This window comes from Leptonychotes weddellii, chromosome 5 (assembly GCF_054177405.1).
Source record: "Leptonychotes weddellii isolate Sample4059 chromosome 5, ASM5417740v2, whole genome shotgun sequence".
Classification (NCBI taxonomy): Eukaryota; Metazoa; Chordata; class Mammalia; order Carnivora; family Phocidae; genus Leptonychotes; species Leptonychotes weddellii.
Window position 1 is genome coordinate 122,361,616 of NC_138373.1, and position 14,761 is coordinate 122,376,376.

The 14,761-nt window shown below is 34.7% G+C and overlaps 1 protein-coding gene across 2 annotated transcripts in view; it reads left to right on the plus strand.

The window, feature by feature from the left end:
• Positions 1 to 14,761, plus strand: part of ZDHHC17 (zDHHC palmitoyltransferase 17) — a 92,050-nt gene that overhangs the window by 43,858 nt on the left and 33,431 nt on the right. For both annotated transcript variants that reach the window (XM_006737762.3, XM_031032935.2), the window contains exons 6-8: positions 1,960 to 2,024; positions 2,671 to 2,833; positions 10,022 to 10,147. In XM_006737762.3, coding sequence (XP_006737825.1) covers positions 1,960 to 2,024; positions 2,671 to 2,833; positions 10,022 to 10,147 — 354 coding nt within the window. The remainder of the gene's footprint in view (positions 1 to 1,959; positions 2,025 to 2,670; positions 2,834 to 10,021; positions 10,148 to 14,761) is intronic.

Below are 14,761 nucleotides of genomic sequence, written 5' to 3' on the forward strand. Positions count from 1 at the left end.
AAGGAAGTAAAATAGTTAGTACTTGACTCCTATAAAGAACTAGGAAGCTTCTCATTTCTGAGATTTTCTTAAAGATTTTTATTGAAAAAAAAAAAAAATCAATGTGTATATTGGAAATACTGAGTGAGGTTACATAAGATGTTCCCAACCAAAGTTAACGTAAATCTGTAAATGGATTTATAATGAATAAGGTGTAACTTTTGATTACAGTATTCATGATGAGGGACTGAATCTAATGATGTCCAAGGATGTGTGTTCTAGTTTGCCTAATGTACTGATTCTCAGCATTTTTTCTGCTTCAGTACACTTGGCTAATGTTCACATTTGAGACATATTCCCATCGGTAATAGTGGCTCACAGAGAACTGCTGTATAGAAGTATAGAGTGTTTTGCAGTGTACTCACTATAACTCTGTCCTCTCTGCACTGACTGGTGTATTAGATAGATAACGCAACTTGGATTAGAACTGCTGCCTTTATATAATCCAGGAATGGGCGATAGGGAAGGGAAGAAGAGGAAACTTATTATCTATTGAATGTCTATTATGTTCTAGGCTGTGGACTAGGTGCTTTACACACATTATTCCATTTGATCATCACAGGGATCTTATGAAGCCATTATTTATATTTGCCTTTTTAGATGAGGAAGTCGAAGCATAGAGAATTAAAGTAATTTTGCCAGTCTTATAGCTGTTAAGTGGCGCAGCTAAGAATTCAAAACCATGTCTGTCTTATCCTAAAGCCTATGCCTTTCCCAAACGAGTAGGTAGATAAACATGTCTTTTCACTTAGCAAATGGTTTTTGATCATTTACTCTGCTGGGCACTGGGAATACAAAGATGAATTTAATATAAGTTCAATCGTCAAAGAACTCTTAGTTAATGAGATAGATGTCTCAGGCATATAGGATAATTAGTCCAGATTGGAGTTAGGAGAGATAATTTTAGGGAAGTGAAACTGATAGAATCCCTGATGCATCAGGATGTCTTGAAAGGAGATTTAGATAACTAGGGAAGAGCTTTGGTTGAGTAGATGGTAGTTTTAATTGTAATGTGTTAAAAAACTAAGGAAAGCAGGGGGAAGTGCCATAGGAAAGCAAAAAGTTGGGTAGGAGAAGAAAAATAATCATGGTTTACTACACTATTTTGCTGGGAATAGTATTCATATACATTTATAATAATATAAATATCAAACATTTATAGAACCAAAAATACAATAGATCTCTTGGAAGAATAGAGAGTTGCATTATTTGTGATGGCTCAGGAAGAGTAAAGAGAGAAATTCTCATTTTGCATTCTGAAGAGTCTCAGAAGATAATGCCTAAAACTGAAAAATCAGAAAGTAGTAATTCAAGCATCTTATTTTAAGATGTGGAGGACTAAAAGAGGTGAAAATAGTGGGGAGTAAGGCAGAGAATTGCTTTGTCACCACAAATTTTACAGAATTATTTGTCTCTAAAAATGTATGTGCATAACAATAAAAAGCAAACAGACTTTTTTGAGTTTATTAAAAAGATACGTCTTTTTATTCTTTGTTTTGAAATGCCTAGAAATAAACAGGGTTTCATTATTCCCTCTTACCATGAATTAGTATAAATCAGTTTTTCACAGACTTAAATCATTTAACTTATCCTCTGTGGATGAAAGATGAAGAGTAGGTCAAGGTCTTTAAATGCAAAACATTGAAAGGGTGATTAAGGCATCTGAAAAAGGAAATCTATAAATATATGTTAATTAAATACATATTTAATGTATAGTCAATTAAATATGTGCCCATTAATTAAAATATTTAGTGACAATAGTTTTATTTTAAAAAGTTAAAAAAATTTTTCATAAATCAGCCTTGATTGAGGAGTGTTATATTGGCTTCTCTTGTGATATGTAAATTAGATTTTTCTGAGTAAATTTGGTAGGAACTTAGAAATTTTTACTGTCTGACTTTTTTCTTTTTATTCTATCAGGATGTAGATATGATGGATCAGAATGGAATGACACCTTTAATGTGGGCAGCTTATAGAACACATAGGTATGTAATCATTATAAAATATTTATTCAGATCATTTTCAGCATGTTAAAATGTAAAATAAATGATGAGAAAAAGCAGTGAATGTTCTGTTTGTTAATATTTAAAATTCTTATTATGAGTACATAGTATATAATAAATTACCTTTTTGAATATTTGAGTCTCTGTGCTTACCTTGACCTTGGTAACTAGTATTCTTAATCTATCCCTCTTTTAGCAGTTTTTAAGAATGAAAGATGTTACCATATTTTTAAGAACTATTTTTTTCATGTTATTTGTATACTGGCAGGTTTAATATATTAATTAGTAAGTCACCTGAAAACATTTTTGGAATAATCCAGATTTAAACTTAAAAATTTAATTGTTTAATTATATAGATATTAATGACCTTACTCCCTAATCAAAATTAGAAAATGTCAGGACCAAGTATGCCCTCTTTTGAGGGGCCATACTTTATATGGTGTTGCACATACTTAATACTTCATATTAGAATGTTCTCTCAATACTGATTATAAGGTTGAGTATAGGTTAGATTAGAAGTGTTCCAAGATGGAATGCAAATGCAACCACAATCAGTTTAGTGTCTGTAATGATTTCTATAATTGAAATTAGGGTTGTTGTTGTTGTTTTTTTTTTTTTTCCTTTTCAGTGTGGATCCAACTAGATTGCTTTTAACATTCAATGTTTCAGTTAACCTTGGTGACAAGTATCACAAAAACACTGCTCTGCATTGGGCAGTACTAGCAGGGAATACCACAGTCATTAGTCTTCTTCTGGAAGCTGGGGCTAATGTTGATGCCCAGAACATCAAGGTAAAAATATCCTGTATTGATTATGCTATGTGAAACGTTAAGATCTTAATTCTTCAGTAAAAACTAGGTTTTTTTCACAGACTGTCAAAAATGGAAGAAACCTCTTATTTAAGCTCAACCCTTTGCTTCCATGTGAGAATTTCTTTGGAAAGAATGATTTATTTACTTTTGTCTTTCAGTATTGAAGTAATTTTCAGATTTTGATGGCCTTTTCATTAGTGAATTCTTACTGACTTTTGAAAATTAAATTATATAATCCCTATCTTTATAGCTGAATGGAATAGTTTTCTGGTTTCTTTAAGAAGGGCAGTGCAGAAAATCACAAGTTTGTAGTTAAACTACATTATGCATAATAACTTTTAGTAATTCTTTGGTTATTGTTTTATTTTAAAGGTCAAGACCTTTAAATATGATAGACAGCTTTATGATGTTTATAGGAAAGTCCCCACCTCCCTCAGATGTTGGACTAATCCAGGAAAAGTATACAAAATTATCTAAGAACAAAACACAATTAACATTTACACTGTGAACCATTTAGAAATTTGTAGACATTTTATGAGTACTTGAAAGAAAATTCTATTGGTGGTTTTAAATTTTAGTTAAGCATTCTCATTTTTAAAGCTTCAGGATCCACCACGTCTTTCAGGAACTCTTTCAATGAAATGACTTTCAACTTTTAAATATCATCTTTCAGTAATGTGAATTCATAAATAACTTCGTGCCCTTTGACAAATGTTCTTTAATTTTGACTATAAACCATAGTATTTTCTGAGTCATGTTTCTTAAATTTCTAAGGGATATGTGCTAATTAAATTTGGAAGAGATTTGAGCCACATTATAATCCAAAATGGCAGTCAAAAAGTAGGTTATCTCCTGCTGGATCAGGGCATCTATTTATGTTCCAATGAATAGTTCTTTCTGTATTCGATTACTTTGAGCTTGAGCTACCTAGAATAATACAGCTTAGACTAGCTATATGGAGCCTAATGTACTTAAAATTTTAAGCAATTTTTAAAAATGAGTTTAATTAAAAATATTTAGTTAAAAGTAAATATCAAATATCATGTTGGAAACCATAAGAAATTGAGAAATCCATATCTTTTCTTTCTTTTTAAAATTTCGAGTCCTGGGGTGCTGGGTGGCTCAGATGGTTAAGCGTTGGCCTTCGGCTTAGGTCATGATCCCAGGGTCCTGGGATCAAGCTCCGCATCAGGCTCCCTGCTTGGTGGGGAGCCTGCTTCTTCCTCTCCCTCTGCTGTTCCCCCTTCTTGTGCTCTCTTGTGCTCTCTGCCAAATAAATAAATAAAATCTTTAAAAAAAAATTTTTCGAGTCCTTTTGTTTCCACCCAAAGTGATCAGAGTGGCCTAATGTCTACCAGTAAATACGAGAAGAGGAAAGTCAGTATACCATAGTGCCTGACACATGATGGGCACTCTATTTGTTGATAGACTGAATGAAGATTTATGTAGTCATGAACTTTACCTCTAAGCTAGTTTTCATGACTCTGCTAGTATACCTGTCTGCCACTTCCGAAATTATAGATAGAAAATTTTGCTTTTCCAAATGTTTTTAAATAGGGAGCTCAGAAAAGTTCACAACACTGTAATTAGTAAATTAGGCCAACCTCAAGGCCTAAAGGATAAGAAAGAATGAGTTTGACTAAGGCTAACCAAGATCCCCATAAGAAAAAATTAGGGAGCTTACCTTCTGTTTTATAACTGAATTGCTTTAGAGCATTATTTTTCTTCTCTTTGGTACCAGACAACCATTCCTAAAATGATCATGCCCCAGGAATATATTTCAGAATATTTGGCATTAATATTATTGAAAAGGTAGAACCAGTTTTACTGTGGCAAATATTGAGTCTCCCTAGACTCTGCCAAGAGCCACAGCAATATATTGAAATTACAAGAATACTAAAAATTGTGACAACATGACTATACAGTTCTGAAATTTGAAGCTAGTAGCATGTATTTTTAGACCATTTAAAAATATCTTTTCTATCCATATAGAATTTACGTATCTTCACTTGGATCATGATCTTTAAGTATTTGAAGTGCAGTTTGTAAATTTAATGTCTTTTCAAATAAATAGTGAACTTCACATTAACCATTGCATAAACATTTATTAGACTTAGCAGAAGAAATAATCTATAATGAATTTCAACAGAAATGTAATGATAAGAGAGATATTTGAGATGATTTATATGGTTTGAACCTTATATTTTTAGTATTTTGTAGGTTCAGGTGCATGAATTATTTGGTACCAAGATAGGATAAGCTCCAATGTAGCTTTTTATTTACTTATTTATTTGAGAAAGAGAGCACTCATGAGCAGGGGGAGGGGCAGAGGGAGAGGGACAAGCAGACCGCCTGCTGAGTGGGGAGCCTGATGCGGGGCTCAATCCCAGGACCCTGGGATCATGACCTGAGCCAAAGGCAGGCGCTTAACTGACTGAGCCACCCAGGTGCGCCTCGAATGTAGCTTTCCTAACTAGTGCGGTTCATGTGAATACCTGCCAGAGCTACAATGTCATATAATTATTGTGCATGTAGAACTTTTTTTTTTCCTTGAGAGAGAGAGCACGGGTGAGCATGTGTGGGGGGTGGGGCACAGAGGAAGAGGGAGAGAGAGAATCTCAAGTGGACTCCTCACTGAGTGTGGTTTTGCACTCGGGGCTCGATCCCATGACCTGAACCAAAATCAAGAGTTGGACACTTAACCGACTGAGCCATCCAGGCACCCCCCAAAGGAAGTTATTTTAAATGTAATTCTCTGGTAGCTTCTGGAGTGACATCATCATTGTCATCATCATCATCATTATTTTATTTTTTAAATTGAGGTATAGTTGGCATGCATCATTATGCTAGTTCTAGGTATACAGCATAATGATTTGAACATGTTGTGGGATGACCGCCACAGCAGGTCCAGTCAGCATTGTCACCATTACATAGTCACAAAATGTCCTTTTTCCTTATGACAGGAACCCTCAGGGTTTGCTCTCTTAGCAACTTTCAGATATACAATAGAGTAGTATTAACTATAGTCGCCATGCTGTACATTACATCCCCAGAACTTAACTTATTTTAAAACTAGAAAGTTTGTATGTTTCAACTCCCTTCACTCATTTCACCCACCCCTGACCCCTGCTTCTGGCAACCACTATTCTGTTCTCTGTATTAGTGAGCTTGGTTTTGTTTTGTTTTGTTTTGTTTTTTAGATTCCACATACAAGTGAGATCATATGGTACTTATCTTCCTCTGACTTATTTGGAGTGACATTATTTTTAAAGGAAATAAAGTCTAAGGAGTTGCTTCAGTTCCTCAGGGAATATTTATACTTTCAGAGTAAAAATAATCTTTTTATCCACACTGGTGGAAAAGTAGATTTTTTTTAAATGCACTTTTTATGGAAGTTAAAAGATGAAATAAGTATCAGCTGTTTTTTCTAATGGAATCTGGCATTCCTGATATGCTGCGGTCTAGTCACCACCTTCTAATGGAAACCATTTATTCATTCATTCATTCAACAAATATTAGTGCTGGGGAGTCAAGGTGTTCAAGACAGATGAAGTCCATATTCTCTCAGAATTTACATTGTATTAAGGAAATAGACATTAAGTTAATTAAAACACGCGTGTGCATGCACACAGGCACCTGTGGTACAGTGATGAGGGCTGTGAGCGACTTCTGAATACCTCTGAGGAGATGACATTTGCTTTGAGACTTGTCTGATGAAGAAGGGATCAGTTATACAAAGATAATGTGGGAAAAAACTTTCCATATAGAGAAGCCTGCAAGTGCAAGTCCCAAGGCCAGGAGCAAGCTTGCCATGTTAGAGGTGCAGAAAATGACAGTCTGGACTGAGTGCAATGAGCAAAGGAGTGAAGTCACTGAGAGAGCCAGGTGCCAGATCACGCAAGGCCATGATAAGGAACTTTAATTATGTTCTCAGTCATGAGAAGCAGTTGGAAGGATTTGTGTAGGTTGGCTTTGTAATCTTTGTGTTTTAAATATTTTTAAAAGACTACTTTGGTTCCTGATGGAGAATGCATTGAAGAATTAAGAAAATGGAGGGGATGGTTGAAGATCAGTTAGGCCATTGTAATAAATCAGGCAGGTGATGTTAGTTTAGCCTACGATTGTAGGAGTAGAGATGGAGAGAAATGAATGGATTTGGAAATGATAGTGTAGAGTAGATTAGATATGAGGGCGAAAGGAAGTCTTGATGACTGAATAAATAAATGTCTTGTGATATATATTGAGGTTGTGAAGACCGAAGGAAGACTTTCTTGGGGCGAGGGTGATAGGAATTGGTTCTATTTTAGTCATATGTAATTTGAGGTGTAGTGCCTTTTAGCTATGTGGAATGGCAGGCTAATTAAGTAAATTTAAATTGCTGTGAATTTCAAAAGGGAAAAATTCATTAATTAAAAACAACCTAGATTCTTTGTCCAGGAATTTGACAAAGTTTATCTATGCCTGTATATTTTTCCATTTTTCATTTTAAGTGTTAAGAAAGAGAGTCTAGTTGATAATCATGAATTATAACAAAAAAGATGTGGTCTGCAAATCTGGATATGGCTGTAAGAGGAGTAAAAGTTGCATTCTTCAAAGAATATGAAAAATTATACTTTGTGTTATACAACTGTTGGTTGATCCTTTTTCTTCTAAAATAGCTATTTGCTAAATAAGATTAAACTTGTTTCTTAGAAATCTGTCTTTATATTAGGTATTTACCCTTGTATGTTAGTTATTTGAGTAAGGAATTCAATTCTTTTAATATATAAATAAGTGATTTTTTTCCCCAAAATAAGATTACCTCAAATTAATTATTTTGATCCTTAGAAGGAACAGGAATGGCCCTATACCTTAGATTAGAAATTCTTAATCTGGGACCTACCAGTGAATTTTGGTTAGGGGGTGGGCCCATAAATTGTTACAGAGAAATTACTTGTATCAGTACTTTTTGGGGAGAAGGTCAGTGGCTTTCATCAAGTATGACTCAAAAGAATTTAAGAACCATGGCCCCAGATAATAGTTACATGGAATAAATCCAAATCTTGTGAAGTGATAACAGTAAGGGAAGGAAAAGTGACTTGGGATACTAAGTTTTTTTTTTTTTTAATGACCTATGCAGTAATCCCTTTTTATGGTAGCTCTCATTTGTGAATTTTTAAAAAACAGTATTGTACTCCCTTCCACATGTTTTGGTTATACGATAAATTTAGATGAATTGAATTTTGGGAGAACAATTAATCTCTGAGTGCTGCCTAAGCATTTCTAGTTTTTTCTTTCTAAAAATTATCAACATAATTTAGTTTGTGCAGGCTGTATAATTACTGAGCTTTGTTAATAGATTAAAAGACTCTTACATGGTTTCTTGAAATGAGGTAAGAAACTTTTTTCTAAAAATGGTTTTCTTTACCTCTTAAGTACCCGACCTAGATGGTCTCCGAGAAAGAATTTTCCTTAGTTTTAATAATGAAATTCGATCTCATGCAAAAAGTTATCTTCCACCCTCCACCTTCCATTATGTTTATCTCACCAAAACCTTTGAAAAATTTCTTTTATTACTAGTTACATAGTCTGTAAATACTCCATGATTCTTGTTGTTACTGCTCTTGTTACTATCATTTACTATTTTGGCTGACACATGGAGTAATCAAATATAGACTTAATTCAGAGCCCGGGCTTTAGTGTCATTCTTTAAATTAATTGCTTGTTTATTTTACCAGCTGAATAAAAGAACTATACAAAAGCAGTCAGAAGACTAGAGGAGTAGTAGTTGGAAGATTTCTTAAAGCTCCCTCCATCTTTTTATCTAGGCAATCCTTAGGTGTCACATGGCCCTCTAGTGGAAGGGATGCTCAGCTGGACCGAGGCAACAGCAGGATATTCTCTGGGAATTGTTACCCAAGGGATTGCTTTTATTCAGGTAATCTTTATAGTTTGGATTAATTAGCTGGTTCTTACAACTTAGGTGGTAGAAGTTTTGAATAGGTAGGGAGAGATTTTACAGTAAATATCCCTATTTGTGGAAGACTCACCTAGATTAACCCATTCCTTATTAAATACTGTTGACCTTTTATTAAAGGATTAGTTGGGCTTTTTGTTGTTATTGTTGTGTTATAGTTGTTGCTATTGGTGGTAGTGCCGTGCTTATTTTGTTGTTTGCTTTTTGTTTTTTAGTGTTTTTCTTTTAAATAAAGTGTACTTTATACTTGATAATAATCGTCCCTCATAAGTAAGGCACTCCAAGGCTTATTTTTTTAATTCAGTTTTTCAAAATAAAATTTCAATATTTTCCTTTTTTATTAACTGATTTTGAATATTCATCCATACATTCTTAAAATTTTGGCACACAGAATTTTTCATTTTGCTTTTCTATTTAAAGAAGTAGATAAATAGTAGAGAATATTAAATAAATAGAAATGTAGGTGTCTGACTAATGAGGAATAAGATTTTAAATTAATAATGGCAAAAAGAAGCGTGGATCTAGAATTGGGGGCACTTATGTCTTCTTTCTTTCTTTAAAACACTTTAGTTCTGTTCACTTATACTCTTTGGCATTCTTCTTGAGATTAAAGGGAGCTGTAGGTCCATAACTTGAGTTTCTCTATTTTTTGTTACTGTTCTCATTCTCTTTGGAAATTTCTGGATGGGTGAATGAATTTAAGAAGATCAGAATGCCAGTACAACAGTAGTAGAAATAGAAGTTGACTTTTCTTTTTCTTCCCTGTTGTCTTCAGACCTTTGTCATTACTGAAATTAAACTGAGAGGTTTCTGGCAATTTGATATTATAGTAGGATGTTTTGTAGTAATAAGTATTACTAATAAAACCCTTAAAGAATATGAAATACCTGATAAACTGAATGATAGCCTCTGATCCAGCAGGTGCTAAAATACCTACTTTTTGATTTACTTTAATATAAGTCAAAACGCAACCAGAAATAGAATCTATAGAATAAGATGAGTAAATACATTTACTGATTGTACCTTGAATGGGAAAGCATAATAATAATATGTAAAGATTTAGACTCTCTTAGTATCTGACTTTGCCCAGTGTCAAACAATGTTAATGAACTAATTGTTCAATTTATTTTTGTGGGAGTACTTTAAAAGTTAGTAACTAAAATATTTTACTTTTTCTTTTATTTTTAATGTGAATTTTTTCTGCTTATCAGGGCGAATCAGCACTTGATTTGGCAAAGCAGAGAAAAAACGTGTGGATGATCAACCATTTGCAAGAGGCGAGACAAGCAAAAGGATATGACAATCCATCCTTCCTTAGAAAGCTGAAAGCTGATAAGGTAAATTCATGATTGAAGATTTTCAGTATATAATCTTTTTAAGTAAAATTCATAGGCATACTTTCTTAGCTGAGCATTTTTAGCTTTTAGTTTTGCCATTGGCCAGTGTAATTTTTAAAATACTATATTGCCCAGGACAAAATGAAGTTGGATAGCAGAGTTTTTCAGGGCTCTGCCTACTAGGTAATTTGATAATTAGGAAGGATGGTTATGTGTGAAATTGTTTAAATCTCCATAAGCTAACATAAATTTAAGTTCATTGATTCAGCTGGCCTTTGTTATTAAGTAATAGATAATAAGCCCGTCTTGTTTAAGTGCATTTATTAATATGGTAATAAATTATGAAAAATTGTAGTCCTAATACATATCTTTTTAAACTGCTCGCAACTTTAATTGATTCAAGCTTCCCATTCTTTTGTGATATGTTGTAACTTTTTTTAGAGTGAGAGAAACTTACATTCTTCACTTCTCTATGGAAAGCCTGTTTTAGATCTTCTGCATACCTTCAAGGTTAAACTGTATAATTGATGGTTCAATTGCCTAGTTATAATAATATCATTTCAAAACTAAGAATATTTCCCCCAAAGAAGGGTCTATATTCCTTAAAAATTTCTTTCCTTTAAAAAGGAAAAATCATCTGGCAGTTTCTTTTATAATACTTAAATAATTGACAAGGTATTTGGCTAATTCATCAATAATCACAAGTCGAATGGCATTAAGCCTTCAGTACCTTTTTATTCAGGCTGTTCTAGTGGTACTACTTTTTATTTAAAGTTAATGATGTATGTGTTAGCAGGACAAAATGACAAGATTTGGACAAAGGGAAACATGAGAAAATGTCTCATTTATAGTTCAGACTCCCTTAGTGCGTTGAAACCACTGGTCATTGCTTCGACATGAGAAGAGTTAGATTTATAGTGTATAAACTTGCCTTTTGAGGTGCCTGGGTGGCTCAGTCAGCTAAGCATCTGCCTTTGGCTCAGGTCTTGATCCCAGGGTCCTGGGATCGAGCCCTGTGTTGAGCTCTCTGCTCAGCAGGGAGTCTGCTTCTTCCTCTTCCTCTCCACCCCCTCTTGTGCTCACTCGCTTTCTTTTTGTCAAATAAATAAAATCTTAAAAAAAAACTTGCCTGTTTTCAAACCCATAGTTGAGAATAATGAGCAGTTTTTGCACATTGTGTTAACTTTCATTTTACTATTAGATATAACATAGAAAATGGTTTATTTTTTTATTTTCATTAATTTTGCTCTGTCCTCTAGGATTTAAAGCAGTTTTTCTCAACACAGTGAACAAAGGCTGATGTCTCATAGTAACTAAGCTTATAACAAAAGTGTCTTGTATTACTTTGGAAAGTCCCGTAATATTTATACTTTCATTTTGTTTAGTGTAAATATTCTAAAGGATTTTTTTAAAAATACATTGTCAGATAAAAATGACTTTATAAATTCTAGATGTTTAATAATATATAGTTACTTATTATAGCAATATGAACTATGTGTCACGTTTATGTGTTTGGATACAATTTCTTTTATTTTTTATTTTTCATTTTTTAAAGATTTTATTTATTTATTTGAGAGAGAGAGAATGAGAGACAGAGAGCACGAGAGGGAAGAGGGTAAGAGGGAGAAGCAGACCCCTTGCTGAGCAGAGAGCCCGATGCGGGACTCGATCCCGGGACTCCAGGATTATGACCTGAGCCGAAGGCAGTTATTTAACCAACTGAGCCGCCCAGACGCCGCTGGATACAATTTCTTTTAAAAAAGAGAGCTTCACGGGTGCCTGGGTGGTGCAGTCAGTTGAGCATCCAACTCTTGGTTTCAGCTTGGGTTATGATCGCAGTCTGTGTGGGGCTCTGCACTCAGTGTGGAGTCTGCTTGGGATTCTTTCTCCCTCTGCCCCTCCTACTCATTCTTTCTGTCTCTAAAGTAAAATAAATCTTTAAAAAATAATAAAAAAATAAAAGAGAACTTCATTAAAGAGTTTAGCACAATTTTATTAATGTGTATATTATTGTGATCAGTTCAGAAGTCGAGTATTCCTTTGTTTTTTGTTTTGGTGTTTTTTGCATTAGTATTTTTAAATATATTACATTTTTATTTTTTTTTATTTTTTTAAATTTTATTTTATTTTATTATGTTATGTCAGTCACCATGTGGTACGTGCCCTCCTTGATGCCCATCACTGGGTTAACCCGTCCCCCCACCCCCTTCCCTCTAAAACCCTCAGTTTGTTTCTCAGAGTCCATAGTTTCTCATGGTTCATCTCCTCCTCCAATTTCCCCCCCTTCATTTTTCCCTTCCTTCTCCTAATGTCCTCCATGCTATTCCTTATGTTCCACAAATAAGTGAAACCATATGATAATTGACTTTCTCTACTTGACTTATTTCACTTAGCATAATATCCTCCAGTTCCATCCATGTTGATGCAAATGTTGGGTATTCATCCTTTCTGATGGCTAATATTCCATTGTATATATGGACCACATATTCTTTATTCATTGATCTGTTGAAGGGCATCTCGGCTCTTTCTAGAGTTTGGCTGTTGTGGACATTGCTGCTGTGAACATTGGGGTGCATGTGGCCCTTCTTTTCACTACATCTGTGTCTTTGGGGTAAATACCCAGTAGTGCAATTTCTGGGTATAGGGTAGCTCTATTTTTAATTTTTTGAGGAACCTCCACACTTTTCCAAAGTGGCTGTACCAGCTTGCATTCCCACCAACAGTGTAAGAGGGTGCCCCTTTCTCCACAACCTCTCCAACATTTGTTGTTTCTTGACTTGTCAATTTTTGCCATTCTAACTGGTGTAAGGTGGTATCTCAATGTGGTTTTGATTTGAATTTCCCTGATGGCTAATAATGATGAACGTTTTTTCATGTGTCTGTTAGCCATTTGTAGGTGTTCTTTTGAGACGTTTCCGTTCATGTCTTCTGCCCATTTTTGGACTTGATTATTTGTTTTTTGGGTATTGAGTTTGAGAAGTTCTTTATAGATCTTGGAAATCAGTGCTTTGTCTGTAGTGTCATTTGCAAATATCTTCTCCCATTCTGTGGGTTGCCTCTTTGTTTTGTTGACTGTTTCCTTCGCTGTGCAGGAGCTTTTTATCTTGATGAAGTCCCAAAAGTTCATTTTTGCTTTTTTTTGCTTGCCTTTGGAGATGTATCTTCAAAGAAGTTGCCATGCCTGATGTTGAAGAGGTTACTGCCTATGTTCTCCTCTAGGATTTTGATGGATTCCTGTCTCACATTGAGGTCTTTCATCCATTTTGAGTTTATCTTTGTGTGTGGTGTTAGAGAATGGTCGAGTTTCATTCTTCCGCACGTGGCTGTCCAATTTTCCCAGCACCGTTTATTCAAGAGACTGTCCTTTTTCCATTGCATATTTTTTCCTGCTTTGTCGAAGATTATTTGACCACAGAGTTGAGGGTCCATATCTGAGCTCTCTATTCTGTTCAACTGGTCTATATGTCTGTTTTTGTGCCAGTACCATGCTGTCTTGGTGATCACTGCTTTGTAATATAGCTTGAAATCGGGCAGCGTGATGCTCCCAGCTTTGTTTTTCTTTTTCAACATTTCCTTGGCAATTTGGGGTCTTTTCTGATTCCATACAACTTTTAGGATTGTTCGTTCCAGCACTTTGAAAAATGTCATTGGAATTTTGATCGGGATGGCGTTGAAGGTATAGATTGCCCTGGGTAGCACAGACATTTTAACAATGTTTATTTTTCCGGTCCATGAGCATGGAATGTTTTTCCATCTTTTTGTGTCTTCTTCAATTTCTTTCATGGAGTGTTCTGCAGTTCCTAGAGTATAAATCCTTTACCTCTTTGGTTAGGTTTATTCGGAGGTATTTTATGGTTTATGGTGCTATTGTAAATGGAATCGTTTCTCTAATTTCTCTTTCTACAGTTATTGTTAGTCTATAAGAAAGCAGCTGATTTCTGTGCATTGATTTTGTATCCTGCCACATTACTGAATTGCTGTATGAGTTCTGGTAATTTGGGGGTGGAGTCTTTTGGATTTTCTACATAAAGTATCATGTCGTCTGCGAAGAGAGAGAGTTAGACTTCTTCTTTGCCAATTTGAATGCCTTTTATTTCTTTTTGTAGTCTGATTGCTGTTGCTAGGACTTCCAGTACTATGTTGAACAATAGTGACGAGAGTGGGCATCCTTGATGTATTCCTGATCTTAAGGGAAAGGCTCTCATCTTTTCCCCATTGAGGATGATATTCCTTTTTCATAGATGGATTTTATGAACTTGAGGAATGTTCCCTCTATCCCTATACTCTGAAGGATTTTAATCAGGAAAGGATGCTGTATTTTGTCAAATGCTTTTTCTGCATCAATTGAGAGGACCATATGGTTCTTCTCTCTCCTCTTATTAATGTGTTCTATCACATTGATTTGCGAATGTTGAACCACCCTTGCATCCCGGGGATAAATCCCACTTGGTCGTGGTGGATTATCTTTTTTAATGTATTGTTGGATCCTATTAGCTAGGATTTTGTTGAGAATTTTGGAATCCATATTCATCAGGGATATCAGTCTGAAATTCTTCTTTTTGATGGGGTCGTTGCCTGGTTTGGGGATTAAGGTAATGCTGGCCTCATAGAATG